General features: G+C 38.3%; 1 protein-coding gene across 4 annotated transcripts in view; it reads left to right on the top strand.

Moving 5' to 3' along the window:
* HABP2 (hyaluronan binding protein 2) overlaps positions 1 to 23,851 on the top strand; it is an 84,120-nt gene that overhangs the window by 34,339 nt on the left and 25,930 nt on the right. For all 4 annotated transcript variants that reach the window (XM_001377787.4, XM_016427786.2, XM_007478981.3 and 1 more), the window contains 3 exons: positions 11,425 to 11,464; positions 22,187 to 22,294; positions 23,120 to 23,227. In XM_001377787.4, coding sequence (XP_001377824.2) covers positions 11,425 to 11,464; positions 22,187 to 22,294; positions 23,120 to 23,227 — 256 coding nt within the window. The remainder of the gene's footprint in view (positions 1 to 11,424; positions 11,465 to 22,186; positions 22,295 to 23,119; positions 23,228 to 23,851) is intronic.

The following is a 23,851-nucleotide window of genomic DNA, read 5'->3' as shown; positions in this document are numbered from 1 at the left end:
ATATAGTATCTCTAAGTACACTATAAATATAGTATATAGAGTATCAATAAATACACTATAAACACATTGATATATACATATAATATACACATGTAAATATATAAAATAAAATGCCTCAGTATTATTTTATTATCAACTTTTATATTTAAAGGTCTAGTTGAGAGGCAGCAAGTCCTTGTTGGTTTTGAATCCTACTTCAGGCCAGGTGACCCTAGGAAAGTCACTTAATCTCTGTCAGTCTGAATTATTTCCTCTGTAAAATGAAGATAATAATATCTGTGACACCTGCTCCCAAAGGAATTCTTATGGGGCTCAAAAGAGATAAAGTATGTAAAGCATGACATGTATGCTAGCTATTATTATTAGGGACATTGTTGGGGGAGGGAGAAGAGAGTTATCCAGACCAATGATTTTATGAAAACTCCCTCTGCTGACCCAGTAACTTATAGAGGATTTCCTGGGGTCCCAGGAAGTGAAAGTCCTTGTCCATCATGATATAGCAAATAAATGTCAGAGCCAGTACTCAAATTATGGTCTTGACTCCATGATGACTTCACCTTAGGGATATAACCAGGACAAAACCTCAATTCCAGTGCACTTTGAGAAGCCCAAAGTCAACTGAGGATAACTTGCAGCTATTTTTTCAGGTAGAGAACTGTGTTCTAAACGGGGAAACTAAGAAAGATTAAATAGTTTACCCCTAAGTCACAATAGAAAAATGCTATCTCATAAAGATGGGCATTTAACTCATCTTGGATCAGTACTTCTTCAGTTAAGGTATATCTCTCCTTCCTTGAATAAGAGTTCCATTTCCATTTCCATTTCACCATTCAAGGAAGAGTCATTGTTCTGACAATCAAATCAATGAAACCATAGTCCTAGTCCTCTGGAGTGGGTCCTTACTTTAGATAAGTTCATCCTATCTGTGCCACAAGTATTTACAATGAAGGGGAACTCAACCTAACAAGCTATGAAATTGGAGTGTTTCTGGAAAACTTTACCTATGTAATATGAATTTCATAGGGTTAGTGTGGTACAGAGGAGAGAGAAATGAACAAGGAATAAGGAAGGCCATCAATAACTCTATTATTGATAATATATGATGCCCTCTTGGCATCAGCCCCCTCATCTATAAATGAGATTAAATCAGATGATCTCTGAGTTAGTTTCCAAATCCAAATCCTCTGATCATAGTTCTGGTTCTTCCACAGAATCATAGTGTGGCTCTTTTTCAACTACTATTCATCTCTGAATCTCAGTTTTCCCTGTCTGGTAAATGAGAAGGTAGATTAGATGATCACTAAAGCCCTTTCAATTCTGACATCCTATGGTACAAATAAAAACATTTTTATGAACCCTACAAATGATCAACAAGACTTCATTAAACACTTACTGTGTGCCACACAGTATTCTAAGAATTGGATAAATAGGGGATCTCAAAAGCTTATTACACTGAGTCTGTTGCAAAAAAAAGTCCCTGCTCTCAAGAAGTTTATTGTTGAATTGGGGGAACTAAAATATGCATAAATCAATATATAAAAGATAACTGCAAAGGAGATAAAAAGTAGTATTAGGGGGAAAGCTGTAGTAGCTGAGGGGATAAAAAGGTTTTCTATTGTAGGTGGCACTTCAGCTGAGTCTTAAAAGAAGGCAGAGATTCTAAGAGTCAGAAGATAGGTAGGATAGAGTATTCTAGGCATGAGGATATAGAGCATTGTTCGAAGAATACTAAATAGGCCAACATGGCTGGAAAAATAGAAAAGGATGTAAAGACCTTTGAATGGCAGAGGAGTCTGTTTTTGTTTCTAAGAGTAATAGGAAGTTTGGCAGTTTATTGACCTACAAGTTGAAGATGATTTTGGTAGCCAAAGTGACTAAAGAGTTAGAGTGAGGGGAAGACTTTAAGAAGGGAGTCAGACTAAAGACTATTGTAATAGTCCAGGTGAGAGGTGATAAAAGCCTGAACTAGTGAGGTGGCTATGTGGCTGGAAAGAAGGAGATGAATTTGAGAGATACTGTAGAGAAAGAAATAACAATGATTGACAGTCATTGATTAGATAAGTGTGGTGAGCAAAAAAGAAGAATTGAGGATGATAGCAAGGTTGAAAACCTGGGTACCCAGAAAAGATGATAGTACATTTACCAGTAAGTAATGGGAAAATCTGAAAGAAGGACCAGTAGTTAGAAAGATGAGTTCTGTTTCAGATATGTTGAATTTATGATGCTATTCTTCAAAATTAATAGGTCAACATTGCCAGACTAGAACTCAGTAGGAAGACTAGGACTGGACATATAGATCGGGCACTCATCTGAATAGAGAGAATAATTAAACCTGTAAGAACTGATGAGTTTGTCAAGTGAGAGAGAATAAAAAGTAAAGGAGAGGGCACAGGATAGAGCTTTGAGAAATACCCATAGTTAGGGGAAGTGACATGGATGAATATCTATCTATCATAGGAGAGTGAAGAGGAGTGGTCATACAGGAAGGAGAAGCAAAAAAAAAGAAGAGACATCAAAATCTAAGGAGGAACAAACATCCAGAAGAAGATACTCAAATGGGTCAAAAGTTGCAAAAAAAAAAAGTTGAGGAATGAAAAGTAAAGGAAAGACAATTAGATTTCACAGTTGAGAGATCATTAGTACTTTGAAGAGGGCAGTTTGCATGGCATGCTAAAGTAGGGAGTCAGATAGCTGAGGAATTAGAAGAATGAGAGGAGAGAAAGTATGTAGATGGTTTTTTTTCTTCAAGTTTTGCTGAGAAGCGGAGGAGAGGTATGGAATAATAGTTACAAAGCATGGTAAGATTTAGTGATTTGGGGTTTTTATTTTTTAATTTATTTTTTTTTTAGGATAGGGAAGTCTTAAATGTGTTCATAGGCAGCAGGAGAGGAATCAGCAGATAGAAAGTAATTGAAGATTAAAGAGGATGTGGATGATGGTGGAATCCATCCTAGAGAGAAGCCAGTAGGAAATGAAATTAAAGCAAATGTGAAGGGGTTGGTCTTGGCAAGAAGAGGGTCCTCCTTATCATCAGAGACTAGAGAATAACATCAGAGAGATGTTGAGATGAGGAAAAGAGAAGAGGAGGCAGCTCTTGGTGAATAGCCTGGATTGTTTTGGTGAAATATGATGAAATAAGTTCAGTGGAGAGTTTGAGGGGAAAGAATGCCATAGGAGGTTAGAGGAAAGAGATGGACATTTTAGAAGAGCTTCTATGATATATAGGATTGAAATCATTAATGGAAGAGTCGTAAGATTGTTTTGATGCAGTGACTGTCCAGTTGAGCCCAATTCAGTCTGTGAAGCTTTATAATTTCTTCCAACAGCTTTGAGTGGGAGTGAAAGCAGTGGACAATTTGAATAATTCAGGGTTGGGGTTTGGCAAGGCATGATCAGCAAAAGGACAAAGAAGCAAGGAATTCAAGAGAAGAAAAGTATTTGGTTGAACTGATTCATCAGGAGTTTGAGACTGGGAAGGAACATGGGACATGAGGAACCTCAGGACTAGAAGTCATGATTGGAGCAAAAAATATATATTTAGAAGGAATAAAGAATAGGAAAGGTAAATATTTATGGCCAAATAGAAATCCAGAATTCTTAAAGATGGAAGTGGAATTTTTGTGGGTGATGGCAAGGTTAAGTAAGGGTCTAACCATTCCTGTGTAGTTGAGGTTGGATGGAAGAACAGGTGGAATGGATGGTTGCACAGGTGGAAGATCTTTTGTAAGGGAGAAGGACTTAATGAGACTATATAAGCTTTAAGTTAAATGGCAATACCCATATTGTCAGCACCAAATATAAGGTTTTCAACATCCTGTATTTATATTACTGTTAGTGACAGGAACAAGTCATATAAATACAACCCAGAACACTTTCCTTAACATCTTACCACATTCAACATGCCTTTCAGTAGCCATGTTTTCAATATATTTATACCTGAATATATATCACCAAGAATGGCTCTAAGCCATCAGCTTGGTTTTTCAGGAATAGGGGTTCATACTGGGCTACTTTCATTCTAGGTCCACGGCATTCACTGGCCGTATCTGTAGCCATGGAATATAGCTTTTCTCTGACTTATATGGGAATTGAACAGATGGCTTTGGTCCCATTAGTACTGCTGTAATCAACTAAATTAACCAGTCCAGACATCTATTAGACTACTTAGTGAAGCTAGGATTGTTTAAAGTTAAGAATAAAATGTCACCACATTCCCCATGGTCTCTAGCATCTTCTCCAGTTTAGAAGGGTAGCAAGTTTCTTTTTAGCCTTTGTAGCCTCTATTAAGACACAGTAATCTCTCCAAACCTTTAAAGAAAACATGGAAAGTACCTCATTCATCATCCATTTTCCTAGGATGTATTAAACCTTTTGACATTTATCTTCTGATAGGGTTATTGTGAGCACCAAATGAGACCATTGTAGAGTGATTTGTCAATCCTAAAGTGCTATATAAAAGAAGTTTGAATGATCTCTCTTAGTATTATAATTGTTACTATTATCGATAGCTTGGATGAAAGCATTGATGGGAGGGAGGGAATATGGGCACTATACTAAGTACTTTGCAAATACTTCATTTGGTCCTTGGAGCATCACTATATCTGGTATAGATAAAGAATGCTTATCTAATATGTGAATGGTATGGAGCTGGGAGGGCTAATGCATTAGATGACAGAGTCAGGATCCAAAAAAGTTCTTAAAATCCAAAAGCAATGGGCAAAATCTAAGATGAAACTGAATAAGGATAAATGTGAAAACTTTCACTAAGATTTAAAAAGAAATGAAAACATCAATTGTATGATGACAGGACGGGGGAGGTATGCCTAAGAGAACAGTTAAAAATAGACCTGGGATTTTTAGAAGTCTGTAAGCTTAATGTGGCACCAGGGTGAGGTGGCAGTCATAAAAGCTATGGGTGTCATCAGTCCAATAAGTTGGTGATTGCACTACTGCCCCCTGCTCTGGCAATGGGGTTTAGATGCAGCAACTGGGGCCATTTTACTTGGAGCAAGATGAATTAGCACAGGGGGAAATAAAATCTCTCTTCATGAACTTGAAGAGAATTAATGAGGAAGAGGTTAAACTTATTCTTGTTTGCCACAGAGGGTAGAGGTAGGAGTAAAAAGTAGAGGTTGCAGAGAGGCAGATTTTGACCCAATATAGAAGGGAAAATGATCTACCTGAACCGTCTTCTTTGCGTACTCATCATCCATGGTGTTAAAAAAAAAAGCATGTTGCATTTAGAGTCAGGGGCCCACTGTTCAAATCCTGTCTCTATCTTTGATTCTCTGCATAACTTTTGGGCAAGACACTAATACTCCCTGGGTCTCAGGTTCCTCAACAGTAAAATGATGGAGGTTGGAATAGATGATCTCAAAGGCCCCTATTATCTTTCAAACTGTGATGCTATGGTTCATGTTTTAGCCCTGAATCTATTGGGGGTCCTTCAAGGCTCTGTACTGGATATTCTCTTCTAACTCCATTGGTTATTGAGGGAGAGTTAAGCTATCTATGCCTATGTCTCCCATATCGGTGTCTCAAGTCATTATCTGTCTCTGAATTCTAATCTCACATAGCCAACTCCCTCCTTGGCATCTCTTGGATATTACACCAGCATCTTCAACTCCACATTTCTAAAATGAAACTAATCATCTTCCTCTGTGGACCTGGTCCTTCTCCCAAATTGTCGATTTCCACTGAGTAAACCACCATCCAGGCACCATTCCCTGTTCTTCAAAGGAATTCTGTCTCAGGCCTCTACACATTTGTATTCTCTGTGTCTGATAATACATTTCCTCATCTCTACTTCCTTCACTTCCTTCAAGTATCAACTAAGTAAATACCACATTTTAGGGCCAAAAGCCTTTTCTGATCTCCCCCATTTGTAAATACACTCTCCAGTCTCAACTAACTTTGTGTTTATTCATATGTGTACATATTGTATTCATACATTAGAAGTAATATCCTTGAGGGTCACCGGCTATCTTTTTAAATTTGTAACTCAGTCCCTAACTCTTAACAACTATGTATTGAATTGAATCAAAATTACTTTTTTTCCCAACCCAATCAATGCCCCGCCATTTTCTCTAATGGGAATTTCTTTTGTACGATCATAACATGTAGCATTAGAATATTTTATAGTTGAGGAAATTGAGGCAAGTATATGAAAAGCCTTGCCCAAATTCATATATCTTATTCCTGTTCTTCCTGCTATAAGCCATGCTCTTTTTGTAGTTCTACATCTCTCCTCCTCATCTGTCCTGCACAGATATCGATCAGGAGAACTGAGATCAAATTTTTCTGCAGCATCTACTTACTAGCTAGTGACCTTGGGGAACTTGATTTATAACTATAACTATGTAAATATGGTTATATTTATGTATATATTTTACAACTATATATAAGCCTCTGTTTCCTTCTCAATCAACTGAGAATAATTCTACTGATGCTATCTTCCTCAAAATCAGGACCAGATCATGGAATAGAGGTGAAAGGGATTTTTCTCCATAAAGTATTATATAAATGTCACTTGATATTATTGGTCCAGTCCTGTGGTTTCCTGTAAGTAGATTATCATTTATCAGTGACATATAATCTTTGGGAAATTAAGTGACTTGCCTACTGACAAAAGAAATGTATGTGAGTTGGAGAAAAGCTTTGAACGCAGGTCTTCCTAATTTCGAAGCTGACCTTTTCTCCTGGCAATGCCAGATTGTTTCCCATAATTGTGGTTAAGCAGCTATTGGCACAATGGATAGAGGGCTGGTCCCAGGATCAGAAAGATCTAATTCCAAATCTGCCTCAGATCTTCATTAGCTGTATATACCTGGACAAGTCACTTTGTCTCTGCCTCAGTTTCTTTGACTGGAAAATGAAGATAATAATAGCACCTACTTTGGAGGGATGTTAGGAGGCACTGTGCCAGGCACCTAGTAGGCATTTATAAATATATGCTTATTAGAATATGTAAATATATATTTTATGTTATTTATATGTATATATAAATACTTTTTTCTCCTTTCCTTACTTGGGTGGGGGAAAATAAAGAGTTCTATAGCTAAGTTAATAAATATAACTAAAATAGATGAAGAAGAGCTTGTCTGCACATCCAATACCCACATGGGCATAACATAATAATTGCTTATATTTATAGAACACTTTCTGTCTGTTATAATAATAGCTGACATTTCTATGGCCCTTTAAGGTTTGCAAAGTGTGTTATGAGTATTATATCATTTGATTTTCTCCAGAATCCAGGGAGTTATTCGCATCCCCATTTTACAGATGAAGAAACTGAAGCTCAGAGAAGTCCAGCGACTTGCCCCAGACCACAGAGGCTCTGCCTCCGCCTCTGGGCACTTGGGCCCAAACCCCTGGCAGCCCTGTTCCCCTGGCCCACTCGTGCCACCCCCCACCATTGGCACACAGTGAGGGGTGCTCAGCAATCCCGTCAAAAGTTATTCAGAAGCCGAGCTTTGCTCCCTCTCGCTGTTTCTCTTCCTGAGTTTGTAGATGAAAAGTTCAGAGTGATCCATCTGCCTTCTCCCTGAAAGCCCTTGAAATGCAACCCCGGATCCGGCAATTTCGCTTTCCTTGAGAACAGCAGGCACCAATGTCTGGCTGCAGAGGGAATAATAGGAGGTGAAGCCAGCCCGGAGTCTGCAGGTTCCCCTTTTGTTTGAATTTCACTTCAGGCATCAGGTCCTCCTTCCTGGGAAAGGCAAGCCTGCCCCCTGCTGACCTCCGGGAAGATAGCATCGGGCCGGCATGGCCGGAGAGAGCTGGCCTGCAGGCTTGGAACTCCCCAGCTGCTGTTTGCAAAGGGGCGCGGGACGGACTCGGGGGAACCGGGCCACGGGGTTGTTAACCTTCTGTTCTAGGGATGCTGGGGGGGTGGCAGTGGCAGTCATCAGGAAGCCTCGGTTCAATCCCTGGTCCTGTGCTTTCTTTTCCCTGGGCCTCAGTTTACTCATTTGTCAAATAAGGATGCTGGAGTACAGGGACCCTAAAGTGTCATCGATTTTAATATTCTATGGGGTGCATGGTTCAATAGCTCTCAAATTTGAGGACCAGCAGAATGTCGGAGTCACTGAGGAGGTCTGGCCCCATCGAAATGGTCAAGCGGGCTAGCCCATCCTTTGATGATCTAATCCTTGTCTTGAGAGGCATTGGGCGACCTCATACTGCCCCCTGGCTGCGTTCAGATCTCTGAGCACAAGTGGAAAGAGTTGGAGCTAGCTAAAATCAGGAAGACTTATTATATTGTCCTATTTTTAAATAATATTATTATCAATAATGATGATGACGTTCAGCCTCAGATATTTATTTACGAGTTGTGTGATCCCAGCTGGGAAAGTGGCTTCACTTGTCTGCTCCAGTTTCCCCATCTGTAAAAATAATAACACCAACCTCCCAGGGCTGCTTTGAGGATAAAATGAATGCTTTTCAAAACTTAAAGTATTATTAAATGCTAACTATTATTATTATCCACCAAGACCCAGACAACAAATTAAGCTTCTCTGCTATCTCCTCCCCTCTCATCACTCAGCCCATTATAAGCTCTTTGAGATCAGGGACTTCATTTTTGTGTCTCTGACACCTAACAGAATATCTGGCACATGGTGGAGCTTTATAAATGTTTGTTGGTTGAATGAATGAATGAATGAATTCCTAATGCTCAGGACCTTTCTCCTATCCTTCCCACCATTCATTCCTATCACCCTGGGCTCTCATCTGAATGGCAATTGATGTCTATGAGTTCATTGGATCAGGTGCTCCAATCCAAGTTTTTTTAAGATTAGAATTTAATTTACAGTATTTTATAGAGAGCGTTTAGTTTACAATATTTTTATAGAGAGGATTTAGTTTATAATGTTTTAAAGACAAAATGTAATAATTAGTCAAACACAAGTTAGCTTACCTTCTCTTCATTTGGATATAACTTTTTGAGTTGATATTTTTCTTTAAAGCTGCTAAAATTCTACTTCACTAATAGTTTCATTTCTGATGAGTCTCTAACCAGTTATTGATTGTCATTTTCAGTCCTGCTTAATGTGCCAGTCCTCTCTGGTGAGCATAAAGAATCATAGAATCTTAGAATTCAAAGGTACCTCACAGTGCCTTCAATCTTAGGAGGGCTATTAAGGGGAGTTACCAACAATGAGGAAAGAGTGGGTTTTGGTCCCAGATATTGGGGCAAGGATGAGCAACATTCCTAGGTTCATAAGAAAGGGCAGAATGAAGATAGTGAGAACCCAAGACAACACTGATCCCATAGTGATCTGGTAAGGTCCAAACTAGTAAGCTCGAGAAAGATTAGAAAAGGTCCAAAGGAGGCTATTAGGTCACCATCTGGCAGCAAGACTCAACCACAATGACTGTGTTTGGAGCTCAAACTGTCCCTGAGAGGAGGGATCAGAAGCAAGTAGCATCATGGTCCTAGAGAAACTGGTGAATGGGGTAGAATATCAAGGTAAAGACTTGGGCACAGAGGGACCAATATAGGAACCCAGGCTAAGGGACTGAAGCAGAAGGTAGGGACTTGATCCCAATGGTCAAAACTCAATCAACAAAGATGAAGAGAATGGCAGGGAATCACCACCCAAGCTGATTTGGCACTGAGTCTTTGATCTGTTGAACCTAGGAGTCCTTATATCTCTCCTGCCTGGGATTGAGCTGGTTCCAGGTCAAAGGACAAGCTAAACCAGCAGGTGGAAAGTGAATGAGCTAGCAGGAATGAAGGAAAAGGAGCCAGGCTAGTTATGGCAAGGGTTATGAGAAGGGACAGTCCTGACATCAGGTTCCATGCTGGGTTGTTTATTCTGACCTCTTGATCTTGTTCCACACCCAAGTACAAATCTATTTCTTCACTTTGGTTTACTAGTCTAGCCTATGCTAGATGGAACAGGTAGTCGTTGGCCATATTTGGTCTGAGGAAGAGGGGAGAGTCACTGGCCCCTGAAAATATCCTTTAACCATCACAGATTTGGTTTGGTGAATCACCAAGGACTTGCTCCCCTCCTCCCATCATTCATCTGAACTCATTCCAGGCTTATGTATCATAGACATTCACCCCCCCTTCAGTCACATTCAACAAACTTCTATCAAGTACCTATTAAGTGGAAGACACTGTGTAAGACCCTTATGATGCAGAAATGAAATTGGTTATAGCCCCTGCCCTCAAGGAGCTCATAGTCAAGGAAGATGAGATTCAGACACCAATAAAGTTTTTCTGCCAAAGTTTCATTAAATTTCAGGAGTTGGAAAAAGAAAGGACCCATATACAACAAAATATTTACATCAAACTTTTTGCAGTGGAAAAGAACTAGAAGCAAAGCAGATGCTTATTAATAATAATTTTAATAGCTAACATTTATATAGCATTTAATAAATCAAGACAGTGTACTAAATATTTCAGAATTATTATTTTATTTGATCCTCACAACAATCCTAGAAGGTAGGTGCTATTATTATTCCCATTTTTTACATGTAAGAGAACTGAGGCACAGTGATCAAACAATTTGCCTATGGTCACACAGCAAATATAAATGTCTGAGTCTAGTTTTAGAACCCAAGTCTTCCTGACTTCAGTTCCAAAATTCTAACCCCAAAACCACCTAGTTGCCTATTGAGTAGACAAGCTAAATAAATATATAAATATAATAGGAAATTATTGTGCCATAAGGAATAATGAATATTAAGAATGCAGAGAAGAATAGGAAGACTTGTATGAACTGACACAAAAATGAAGCACAATCAGGAATACAATATCCACCACGACTACAATAGCAAAAATGAAAGAATAACAGCAAAACAGTTGAAACTTCAACACTTCAGAGTTATAATGAGCACACTAGGCACCAGAGAAAAGATATGAGAAGGCAACTTCCCTTTCCCCCTTTTCTGTAGAGGTATGGGCCTATAGATATGGAATGTTGCTTATTTAGAAAGCTGACTTTTTTCAATATGTTGGTTAGTTCTAAACTATTTTCTTCCCCTTTGTTAGGAGATGACTCTGCAAGGGAGAATGGAAATAGAGGGGATATTCTAGAAAATATAAATAATGAAATACTAAATATAGCAATGAAATATATGTTAAAAAGAAAATCAAGTAGAACATTTACATGTGAAAAATAGCAGGTGTTTGTCAGAACAAAAAATATGCTCTGATTATCTGGATACAAAATTTGGTTTTGGAGAAATAAATGAATCCAGTAGGATATTCTTTGCTGGACTCCTCTGTAAAATGGTCCAGGTTTCCTCATCTAAATCAATATTAAAAACTCATCTAGAAGAAGTTTATTTAGGATCTCACTTGACTTCAAAGGAAAATTGCTCCCTAGAATATTTATCCTAGTGTAGAGTTATATCTTTCTGTGCCTAAAAAACAACTCACAAATACAATGACTTTTGTCTGCTTTGCAGTTTTCTTTCTTGACCTCGCTGCTGGAAAGCATCGATAGGGGTAAGTATTTTTTCCATTGTTCGTTTACCTGTGTTCATTTTGAAAATGTTCATCCCCATCATAAGAAGAGAACACTGGACAGAGGGAACATAACTGGATTATCTATTTGTTCATTTGTTCATTAGTGAATTTGTATAGTCTTTAGAAAACCAAGACAAAAAAGAGTAAAACTTTTGGTCAAAGACTATTACTCCACCAGCCAGGCTTTAAGGCAGGGTCAGCTGTCAGCATCATTGTAAAACTGGTGAAGCTTATTCCCTTACTTCTTAAGCCCTTTGCTCTCCAAGTCTCATTTCCCTTTTTTTTCATTGCCTTTCCCTTTTCTAATTGCCACTTGTCTCTTCTTTCCCTCCTGCTTCCCTTCTTCCCTTCCCTTAGCTAAACCTAATTTCAGGAAAAGTTCTGCTAAGTTCAGTTCCACTGAGCTGAAAGCCCCATTTAGGAGACAGGAGACATCCTATTCAACCCAAAGAGAAAGGCTCCAAAGAAGATACTCTCCAGTGCTTGTTCCCATCAGAGAAAGTCACATCTTCCCACAGATTGCTCCATCCTGGCCTTCAGTCTTCACACCAGAGAATCAGACATTGGCATAACACATAAGCATCCAGACTTTTGTGAATAGACTTTGAGGAAGCAGATTTTTATTCCTCAGAGAAATGTAGCTTAAAGTTCCATTTGCTCATGTGCCAAACTGATGCTGGATGGAGGTGATAGAAAGCACCTACTGTGATTCTGTGCTCATCATGAGGGCTACACAAATGAAAATAAAAGACTCTGCATTCAGCATTGTAAGCTTACATTGTATGAAGAACAATAGCCCATGTAAACAGATAAGTATATAATACAAGGAAAGATATGATGAGGTAAAGAAGAGACTGAAAATCGGAGGAGAGAGAGAATATTCAGCTCAGGGAACTAGAGGAAGTTTGACAAGACATGATGCAGAGTCAGGGCTCAGAGTCATAACTAACTTAAATTCTACCAGCACCAAATTCACTTGTGGCATGGTGAGGTGTACAGGATAGTCTGAAGGTAGGATACAAAGGATGTCTTTGAGAGGATGAGAGATATAGGATATAGAGAACAGTCTGATCAGATGGGAAGGGCACGTATAGTGACACAGAAGATAATCTCCCCAGTGGCTACAGCTATGTTGAAAGAGGGGATGGTCTCTCCCCTTCTCACTTCCTACCTGAGAGTCTTATGAGAATAACTGGACTCTGAGTCTCCAGAAGACTGAGAGGTGGCATTTGTGGACATGGGTTACTTTGGGGAAGAAGTGTGGATGTCAGAATTCTGGAGCAAAGTTCTATTTACTCCATTCTTTGAAAATAAAACAAAACAACTCTGGTAGGACTTGAAGGAAGGCAGGATTTTAAGAAATAGACATGAAGGTGTGAATTCCAGAAATGAAGAGAGAACTTATATGAATGTACAAGGATAGGAACATGCAGGAAAAAAATTGGAAAAAAAATAGCCAGTAATTGAATATAATGGCTCCATTTTGAAGATTAGAAAATTAAGGTCCAGATAAAGTAAAGCAATTTGACAAAATCAACACTGGTAATAATTAGTAGCAAAAATTCTAGGTCTTCAGAGTCAAAATGAAATACTCTTTTAGTTGCTTTTTTTTTTTTTGGTAGGAAATTACAAGTCACTGCTTTCATGAACCAGAAATAGGAGGAATTTGTTGTAATGTCTAGACCATAAAAGGCCCAAAGTTTCCATAGATGCTTAATTTTTTTCTTTAGGGAAGCTCTGGGACACAGCAGCTAGATGAGCATGGACCTTGGAGTCAGAAAAACCCGAGTTAAAATTCTACATCAGTTATGTGACTCTGGGCAAGTGACACAAACTCTCTCATGTTCAGTTTCCTCTTCTGAAAGGTGGGCATAATAATATCACCTGTTTCTAAGATCTATAATGAGGATCAAATAAGGTAACATAGGCAAAATCCTTTGTATACCTTAAAGTGTTAGAGAAATGCTTTTTTGTTGATGTTTGGTCATTTTAGTCATTCCCAACTCCTCATGACCCTATTTAAGATTTTCTTGGCAAAAATACTGGAATGGATTGCCATTTCCTTTTCCAAATCATTTTACAGCTGAAGAAACTGAAACAAACAAGGTTAAGAGACTTGACCAGAGTCACTTAATTAGTAAGGGTCTAAAGCCAAATTTGAACTCAGGTCTTCCTGACTCTAGGCTTAGTGCTATTCACTATACCACCAAGAGAAATGCTAGCTATTATTATATTAGCTATTTTGCCAAGGACAGGTATTAGTTAAGAATTAAGCACTGGCCCATGAGTTTTTACCTTATTTTGTGTCATAGACCCCTTTGGTTATCTGGCAAAGGTCATGGATTTCTTCCAAGAAGACTGTTTTTAAATGCACAAAACAGAAAACATGGGATTACAAAGGAAACAAATTTTACTGAAATACAGTTACTAAAATACAATTTTTTGAAGCTCACAGATCCTAGGTGAAGAACTCCTCTTCTTCAACTTAAAGCAGTAAGAGATTTTAGAAATCATTTATAGTTCAGCCAGCCTCTTCCCCTTATTTTCACAAATAAGGGAACTGAGGCTCAAATAGAAATGATTTGCCCAAGGTCATCTACTTAAGAGGTAGTATGTTGGGAGAACCAGCACTGGAATCTACATTTTCTGACTCCAGTCTCAGCACCCTTTTTCTTATTCCTTACTCCTCTTTGGACAACACAGTATGGTTTTAAGACCCAGAGGAGCATCCTGTTTCGTTACCCAGCTGCTGGAGAAGGAAGCGTTAAGCCAAACAACTCAGGTCTTTGTGGATCTAACCAAGGCAGGTGACACTGTCAGCCACCAGGGCTACAGAGGTGCCTTTTCAAAGCTTGGCTCTCTCCTGAAATGTGTGCTGAGCCCATCCATCAGCCATCCCACTGCCTGCCAGAGAGGATCTCCACAGAGAAAACCCTGTCAGCTAGACTCAAAACGTCAAATGGAATCCGACAGGGCTGTGTTTTGGTGTTGGCCCTCTGAGGAGGTTTCTGTGCCATGATGATTGATGATGCCAACAGGGACGTGATACCAGGGATTTTGATTGCATTTCACACATCTGGCAATCTCTTTAACCAGAGCAGCTGCAAAGCCCCCTTTGCAGCAACATAGAGCTTTTTTTTGGGGGGGGGGATCCTGGGCACGGACCACTGTAAGCTTGGTCCAAAGACCTCCAGCCTCTGACTGAGCAAAAGTCCTCAACTCTTGATATTCCTTAAAACTTGTTGATGATCTCTATAGAACTGAAATAAATGAGAAACTTTGTGGAACCTTGGAAAGCACAGGTCTGGGAATAGGAAGACCTGCATTCAGGTCACAGACTTGTCATTAATGAGTTGCATCATCTCCATTATATTATTTAATCTCATTATGCCTCAGTTTTCTCACCTCCAGTCATGACTTCCTTCTCTACTTCATGCGGTTGTTATGAGTATCAAATATAATAATAATAATAATAAAGTTAATGTCATAATAAATAGGTTACATTTCTATAAAACTTAAATGTTTACAAAAATACTCATTTGATTCTTATGATAGTGCTATAAGGTAAGTCTTTTTATTACCCTAGGATAATAATACAGGATAGTCACTTTATTTTCATGCAGTTCAACAAATAGAGATACTCATCAATAATCAAATTTGCCATGCCCCAAATGGAGTCCATTATCCTCAACCCTAAACCAAATCCTTCCCTGTACTTTCCTGTTTCTGTTTAGGGTACTACCCAAGTTCCCAGCCTTCAAGTCACCTTAATTCTTCCCTCTTCTTTACCACCTCTTTTCCATGAAGTTGCCAAGTTTCCTCAGTTGTGCCTCCTCATAATTTCTACCATTTCTAAACTCTCCCCTGTCCAAAATCTCCTTCACAGAGCTAATAAATGAATAGTCCTAAAACGAAGACCAAACCATGTCTCCTCCTTATTCAAAAATCTTTTCTAATTCTTTGTTGTAGTTGTTGAGTCATCTCTTCTTGACTTTAGTTGGGGTTTTCTTGGCAAAGATACTAGAGTGGTTTGATGTTTTCTTCTCCAGCTTATTTTACAGATGAAGACATGGAGACACACACATGGTTAAGTGACTTATTCATAAGTCTAAGATTGAATTTGAACTCAGGTCTTCCTGATTCCAGGACCAGTACGCTATCCAATGGACTATTCAGCTACCTTCTCTGTATTACTTACTTAAACATGATAATAATAGCTCATATTTATATAGCACTTAGTATCTCATTTTATTCTATAAATATATATTTATATATAACATATACACAAACACATCAGATGATAGATTTAACATTGAAAGGGATCCCAGAGGCTATGTAATTCAACTTCTTCATACAGAAGAAATTGAGATAAAAGAAGTTAAACAACTTGTCTGGGATTTACCAGTAAACATCTGGGGCAGGATTGGAACCTGGGTCTTTTTTGGCTTTGAGTCCATCTTTTTATTTCATTCATGCATTGATGCAAATTCCTCAGGCTGGAATCAGCTCAAATTTACTTGACTCTCACCTACTTTTCATTACTTCTTTCATATTACCCCAACCTCCTCAATAATTCTATATTCTCCAGTATCTAGCATAATGAAGTTTTGTTGAACTGAAATGTTAAATGGAGAAATACTTAAGTGATTGTTTCTGACATAAAAATGCTTCACACAGATGTTCACTTTCTCTTCTTTTTCCAGCACTCTTTTATTTTCCTAATGATATTAGGAAGAGATTCTCAGTTTAAGATTCCTTCAATACTTAATAATATCTCTGTGAACAAAGGAGTTTGGCTCTGGGTTCAAAGAAAGTCTACAAAGAGTAGCAAGTGAAAATAAAGTCAGGAACCAAGAAATATGAAATATATGTCCATATAATGTATCTTTATTCATACAGAGTATATATTATATATGTGTGCATGTATTTTTGTGTTATATATGTTTATACGTGTATAGTATATATATATATCTACTATACATATAATATGCTTGTATCTATACATATATAAGTATATATAGTGTCTCCTATGCTACTATCTAACTTTTTGCATACATATTTTCATACCCTAACTATCTTATAAGTTTCTCTAAGCTTCTCTAGGGCAGAGACTGTGTTTTCCACTTAGTAAACTTCTTTTCTTCCCAACTTAAATTGTTATTTATTTATTTAAATCAAATTTTCAGGATTACATGTAGAAACATTTTTAGACAATTGTTTTCTGACATTTTGTGAATCTCTTTCCTACCCTTATCCCTTTTCCTGAGGTGATAAATAGCCTGGTAGAAGGTTATACCAAAGCTTTCATTCAATACATACTTCCATATTCCCATGTCGTGACTGAAGACACATTCCATATATACAATAAAAAACTCATGAAGGAAATAAGTGAAGGATGGAGTGCTTTGATCTGCAATCAGATTACAACCGTTCCCCTTTTGATGGTGGATGGCATTTTTGTTTAAATATCATGAGTCCCTTGAATTATTGGAACCTTGTTTTGCTGATAATAGTTTAGTCCTTCACAGTTGATCACTGCATGATATTTCTGTTCCTGAGTACATGCTCCTCCTGGTCCTGCTCACTTCACTTTGCATCAGTTCATATAAGTCTTTAGAGGTTTTTTTCTGAATTCATCCTGTTCATCAATTCTTGTGGCATAATAGAGTTCTATTACAATCACATAGCACAGTGTGTTCAGCCATTTCCCAAAGCAGACTTCTTTAGAAGGGAGGACTTCCCCTAAAAGTCACTACATGATTATTCAGCAGAGATGAGAGTCATCCTTTCCTTTCCTACATTATACAGCCATCAGACACTATCATGGTTCAGAATCATGGCTTTCAGAATTAGAAGGAACCTTGGCTACCATGAAGACCACAAACACAAAAAAAAAATCACCATTCACCCTCTGCTTGAAGATCTCATTGAGGTGATACCCACTACCTCCCCTGGCATCCCATTCCATTTTTGTGTAGCAATTAATTGTAAGAAGTATTTTTTTCTTTTTAGATTAAATCTAGGTTTTTCACTTTGGAACTTGTACTTTTTACTCCGTGTTTTACCTTTTAGGGAAACATAGTCCAGTCACTCTATTCCCAAAATAATGGCACTTTAAGTACTTAAAGACAGCTATTATGTCCCATCCTGAGTCCTCTCTTCAACAGATTAAACATCTCTAGTTATTTCAAAAATAGGACATGGATTCAAGGACTTTATTCCAATTGTCAGCTCATCTCCAAGACCTGAACACATTATTACTTCATACTTGGTCTTATCAGGGAAGAGGTCTGTGGGACTGTCCCCTCTTATTCTTATAAACTATGCTTCCCAGTGCAGCCCAAAGTAGCGCAAAGTAGCATTCAATTTTTTTGTATTTTTTTTTAGAAGGAAAGGAAGAGGGACTGCCATATCATACAACTGACTCATTGATCTTACAGTCCATTCAGTTCTATTCAATCCAATAACTATTTACTGAGCTCCTAATATGTACAAGGCCTTGTCTTTATCTGAACAGAAGAAGCAGACAAATGAGACTTATTCCTTACCTGGACAGAAATCAAAGCTTAATGGGAAGGAAATAAAACATGCAATCAAATGGCACTTGTTTAATGTTATATTTTTCTGAGGACTGGACAGACATTCAGGGGTCATTTCTATCATCCCCCTGTCTCCAGGAAAGACAGCATCTTAACTATCCTTCTTAAACATGTGGTTTTCTTCCATTTTTCAACACCTACAAAGAAGCTGAGAAACTATGCACCATTGTGCTGAAGTTATTCAGGAAATGACTTTAGCACCTGGAAAAGTAATTATCTAACAACACCTGCTTGGGAAAAAAAAGGGCAGTTCTCCAAGGGGAAATAAATAAATAAATGATCCAATCTTCTCTTTACCAAAGTCATTTCTTTACCCCTCCCTTGCCTCAGCCCCTCCTGCTTCAAGGCCAGGATGAAATCTTGCATGTCAAACTTAGAGAAATACTTTATTTCCCCTTGTTGTTTCTTTCTTTGCTTTGTCTCCTTAGATGGAAGGAAACTTGATTTTCTCTAAGAAGACAATGGCCTTATCTTCAGCTGAGATCCTCATCCCATGCTAGGTGTGCTCCAAGAAGTACTTTCATATTACAGAAATTCAGTTCCTGTAAGATAATGAGCCAGGAAAGGTAGTCTTGACTTGACATTGTGATAAATGAGGTGAAATTTTGGAAAAGAACCAGAGTTGGTATATTCAAGAAGAAATAAAGGACTAGTTCTATTTTAATATGAAATACAAAAGTCATTTTTACAAAAGTAGATTTTTCAAAAGCCAAAGAGATAAAGACTATAACCGAATGGCTGAGGAGACTGAGATAATGGCAATTGATAATCAGTCCAAGGTAGAGTGTTATCCACTAAGCCATCAGGCCAGCTCTGTGGGAGAGCTTTTTCAAGTTTGCTATCTGCATTTTCTCTTTCCTCATTATCATATGTATCTGGAGAGCTCTTTATATAATTCCTGCTTGTGGCTAGAATACCATCTGGAGTCTAGGAAGTCAACTCAACTTTCTCCACATACAAAACTTCTCGCTGTCATTTTCCCCCTCAATTCCTCTCAAAGACAGCAGCCAAGACTGTTGGAAGCTTTTAGATTGACCTAAAGAGTGGGGTAGGACTGTGGGTCCTGTTACTCTACCTCACCCTTTCAATATTATTGAAAATCCATAAATATTTCAAGATTTCCCTTTGTAGCTATCAAAATTTTAGGTTAGAAGATTATATATGGGTAAGAATTAAAAGGAAAATCATCCCCCTGTAAAAGTGTGGACATTATTTGCTCCTTACACAGAGTAAGTAGTATGTCAAACAAAAAGAGACAAAAAAGAGCAAGTAATTTCTTTGTCATATTTGAACTAAAACGGATGTTAGAGGTCTTTTCAGAAATCTGAATTAACCCACATGCAAGAAGACAAGAGACACAGGTTCTAATCTGCCTCTGGTGTACCCTTAAACAAATCCTACCTCTCTGAACCTGTTTTTCCAACTATAAAAGAACTAATATTATCACTGATCTACTATCTCCAATCCAGGAGTGTTCTAGTAAGCTATTTAACAAGAGACTTTCTGTTTCTGTCTAAATAATTCTTTGGACACCACCGTTTTGAGATAATACTTGGTGATGAAAGAGAGGGAGATGAGACAGTGAAAGAAAATACAAATATCCAATCATTTACTCCCTTCCCCTCCCAGGTTTCCCATTTATCACATCCCAAATAAGCTGATTTTCTTACCTTCTGTAGAAACACAATGAGCATAATCTTGATACTCAGTTACATTATTTGAAGATGTTTCATGGTCATAATATCTAAAACATACTTTTAAGTTTAATTTGCATTATTCACATTTACTACATCACTTCCTTGCCTAGAGAATCAACAACACACACAAGAACCAAGCTCTTAGTTGTAGTGATTACTAGTTTCTGAGGTATAAATGCTCACATTGAAAAATAGTCAACTCAAACTTTCCCTTTTCTTCACCCAACTTCACAGAATAAGAGAGACTAACTGCATCTATTTCAGTCATATTATTTCATTGGGAAGAAAAGAAGTGAAAGGGGGGGGGGTAGAAATTTGTATGCAGTTAAAGGGCAAAGGTTTCCAGCTATATTCTGTTGATTGATTTGATTGATCCTATCAATCAAATATTGATAGGAAAAAACCCTGGGGTAATCTACAAAATTAAAGTACTATCTATTGGGGACCTAAAATGAGTTGGAAAGAATTTACTCACCCCAACTCAAATATCGAGCAAGTTTGGGGGAGCTGACAGTGCGAGAAAAATAAGTAGTCAAAAAGACAGAATTTACCTAAGAAATTCTCTTTGGTCCTGGCTGGGGATAGCTTTGGGTATGACTCAAAAAAGAGATAAAATAGCATTGAGGCTATGAACTTACTCAAAAAGTCATAAACTCTTTCTGTAAGGAAGAAGTCACAACATTTAATATCAATTAGAAAGCTGGCATAGAACAATAACAGAACAGCAGAGAAGCAAATAAATGGTGGATTAGTAGAGGAAACAACCCAGCAGATAGCCATCAGGAGCTCTGTAGGGAAGTAACAGCACTCAATCATGGTGGCAAAGAGATTCTAGAGTTAGTTTGCAACTCCAGGAAAGTGATTGTTGTTAGATTTAAAATGGTTGAAGGCCTTAAACTGTAACAGTTAAAAGAGTGATGTTGTAAACTGTAGTGAGTTAAAATGGTGGAAGATATAAATTGTGATAGATATAAGAGAGGGTGAGTAAATTTGACCGCAGAAAATATGTTTCTCTACAGTGTCTTGGTTTTTAAATCAAATATAAGGTGGTCGCCAGGGAAATATTCCCAATTATTCAAATACCCAAGTCAACTGGGTTTTATAGAGATTTTAATTAATACAAATGTGGAATTAAAGAAAAGAGAGAAAGAGAGAAAAAGGAAATAAGTATGAAGGGCCTTAAGCCAACATGGCCTAGACTGAGTCTTAAGAGAGAGAGATCAGTCAGTCAGTCTTTTAACACTCACCACAAGGTTTGTCTAAGCAAGGATTCTAGTGACACCAGGCCAGCTCCATCTCAGCTGACTTCACCAGAGAGAGTTCCGCCAGAGTCCTCCTTAAAGAGCCTTCCAGCCAGAGACTGTTCCAAAGGGCCTCTCTCCAGAGCCTCCAGAGGGACAGAGTCCCCTCAGAGGAGCTCCAGCGAGACCTCCTTAGAGATTGTCCTCCAAGAGCTTCCCTTCTCCAGAGCCTCTCTCAAGAGATTCTTCCCAAGCGATCCTCATCAGAGATCCTCCAAAAGGATTTTTTTTTCTCAAGAGATTCTGCTTTTTCTTATGTAGGGGTTTTTCTCCTATGTCACCTCCCCTAAGTCCTTACATCTACCAATCACTGTAGACGTTTTCCAAAGGACTGCCCATCTGAATTCCTGCTAAGTCGACTAATCTCCTCAGTAAGTCTGAACCAGAAAAAATGCTGCTGTGTTGACTAATCTCCTCAGTAAGCCTGAACCAGTGAAAACACAGCCTAGTCAACTAATCTCATTAAGAGAAAACTTGCCCAACCCTTTTAGGTACCTAGCATCTCATTGTATCAATTCTAAAAAACAGGCATGGCTCAAAGAACTCTTTGCCTTATTATAAGCATGGGTCCAAGTACTTTCATTGTTTAGCAAGGAGTTTTCTCCCCTAAAGCAGTCTTAAGTACGGGTGGAGTAGAGGTCCTCCCATTTCTGATCCTGGTGAGTTCTCACATCAAAATGGAGAATGTTTCCCAGTAGGGAATTTGTTCCAATGGAGGATTCCTCAATGTGGAAATTTTTAACATTCACAAGTCTGAGAAATTTCAAGATTTACATTGTCAAGTCCTTAAGGCTCTTCTCTTCCAGTGGTGCCATGGAAATCTGTGAGAGTTGTGTGTCCTTCTTGGCATGAGGGAATTTTTTTGTTATTTACCTTTCTACTATTTTAATAAATTCCCTTTACTATGATTTTATGTGTAAAATATCATTTTGTCTATAAGGGAATACGTTGGAAGGGGACTTGGGCCAAAGGTGGTAAAACAATGCTACCCCAAAAGGCACTTTGAATTTAGGTGGAATATTCTAGGACCCTGTTGAAGACTATATATTCTATTAATGTTTCTTTCTTCTAACCATTCCACTTTCATTCTGTTAACTGCTCTAGATTGGACTCCTGATGACTATGAATATAGTGCTGAATATTATGACCATGAAACATCTTCAAATAATGTAACTGAGTATCAAGATTATGCCCACTGGTTTTCTACAGAAGGTAAGAAAATAAGCTTATTTGCATGGGATAGATGGGAAAACTGAGAGGGGAAGGGAGTACATGACTGGATGTTTGTATTTTCTTTCACTGTCTTGCCTCCTCTTTCACCACCAAGTATTATCTCAAAATGGTGGTATCCAAAGAATTATTTAGACAATATTATGTTTAGGATGTTTCTTCCCATAGAGTTATGGAATCTTAAGGCTAGAAGGGACTTTGGAGATTTTCTCACCTACATCCTCATTTTTACAGATGAGGAAACTGAGGTCCAGGTCAGTAAAGTGATTTTCCAAGTTCACACTGCTTGTTGGTAATAGAATGAGTGTGAGAACTTCTGGCTGGTGGACTGCAAAGCCAGTCACAGTCCTGTCTCATATCAGAGCTTAGGCTCTCAAATACAAAGTAAGTCACAAGCAGAACCATTTGCTATTGCACTGTGGTGGAGACCCAAGTGAGAAGATAATGGAAGCAAATCATGGTAAATAGAGGGTAGGACTTGGCAGCATGAGACCAGTTTTGAATACTGCCTCTGATCTCTATTAGCTGCTTAACTACTGACAGTCCTAATATCCTTATCCTAAAAATGGGACTAAAGGCCACTTATACTAGCCTAAAGGATTGTTGTAAGGAAAGTGTTTTGAAAATGAGCATCATTATTATTCAGTTCAAGATTGGGTAAACCTACAGAAACCTTAAAGTTGGACAATAACCTTGTAATTTAGGATGGTTTCATTCTTCGTCCTTGTGTCATCGGCACCTGGCACACAGTAGGTGCTTAATAAATATTAGTTGCTTATTTGATTTATTACTTTCTAAATACCACAGATCCATGCCAGCCTAATCCTTGTCTGCATGGTGGTGATTGTGTTATAAAGGGAGACAACTTCACGTGCGATTGTCCTGCCCCATTCACTGGGGTGAAATGCCAAACTGGTGAGTGTGTTTTACTAGATTTGGTTTCACTCCCTCAGCCTGGAAAAGACAGGACCCTGCTCCCAGGGTATCCCCTAACCTCCATTCTCAATTCCCCTTTCCAGATGATCTAGAGATAAGTCAAACTGGCCTAGGGAAACGCACTTAAATGTGCGGGTACACTTATACCATGGAAGGATATTGGAGACAATTGGGGCAAGAGAGAACTTCTAGTTAGAGAACTAAGGCTGGAGTGGGAGGAGTGGAGTAAAGGATAAAGGGACGGGAAAATAATTCATCTGAGGTCACATTATGTATGGTCTAATAGCAGTATGGTAGAGTCGAGGGACCTGAACCCAAAGTCGGGAGTCCAGGGTTTGAATCCTGTCTAACCTTTGATACTTGTATGACCAGACTTGATTCACCTCTCCTGGGATTGTCTTGTCATCCTCAAAATGAGAATGATAACACTTGTAGGATATCTCTCATGGCATATAAGGAAAGTGTTTCACAAATTTTAAAGTGCTACAGAAATGTGAATTAATTACTTGAAACTCTTTCTACTGCTCTATCTTGTCTATCAATGATAACAATTTTGACATCTGTACAATAAGAGGATTGGCCTATAATTTTCTTAAATTTATT

Source organism: Monodelphis domestica, chromosome 1, assembly GCF_027887165.1.
Source record: "Monodelphis domestica isolate mMonDom1 chromosome 1, mMonDom1.pri, whole genome shotgun sequence".
NCBI classification, from domain to species: Eukaryota; Metazoa; Chordata; class Mammalia; order Didelphimorphia; family Didelphidae; genus Monodelphis; species Monodelphis domestica.
Note: the sequence above shows the minus strand (reverse complement) of the source record. Positions and strands in the feature narration are given on the sequence as shown.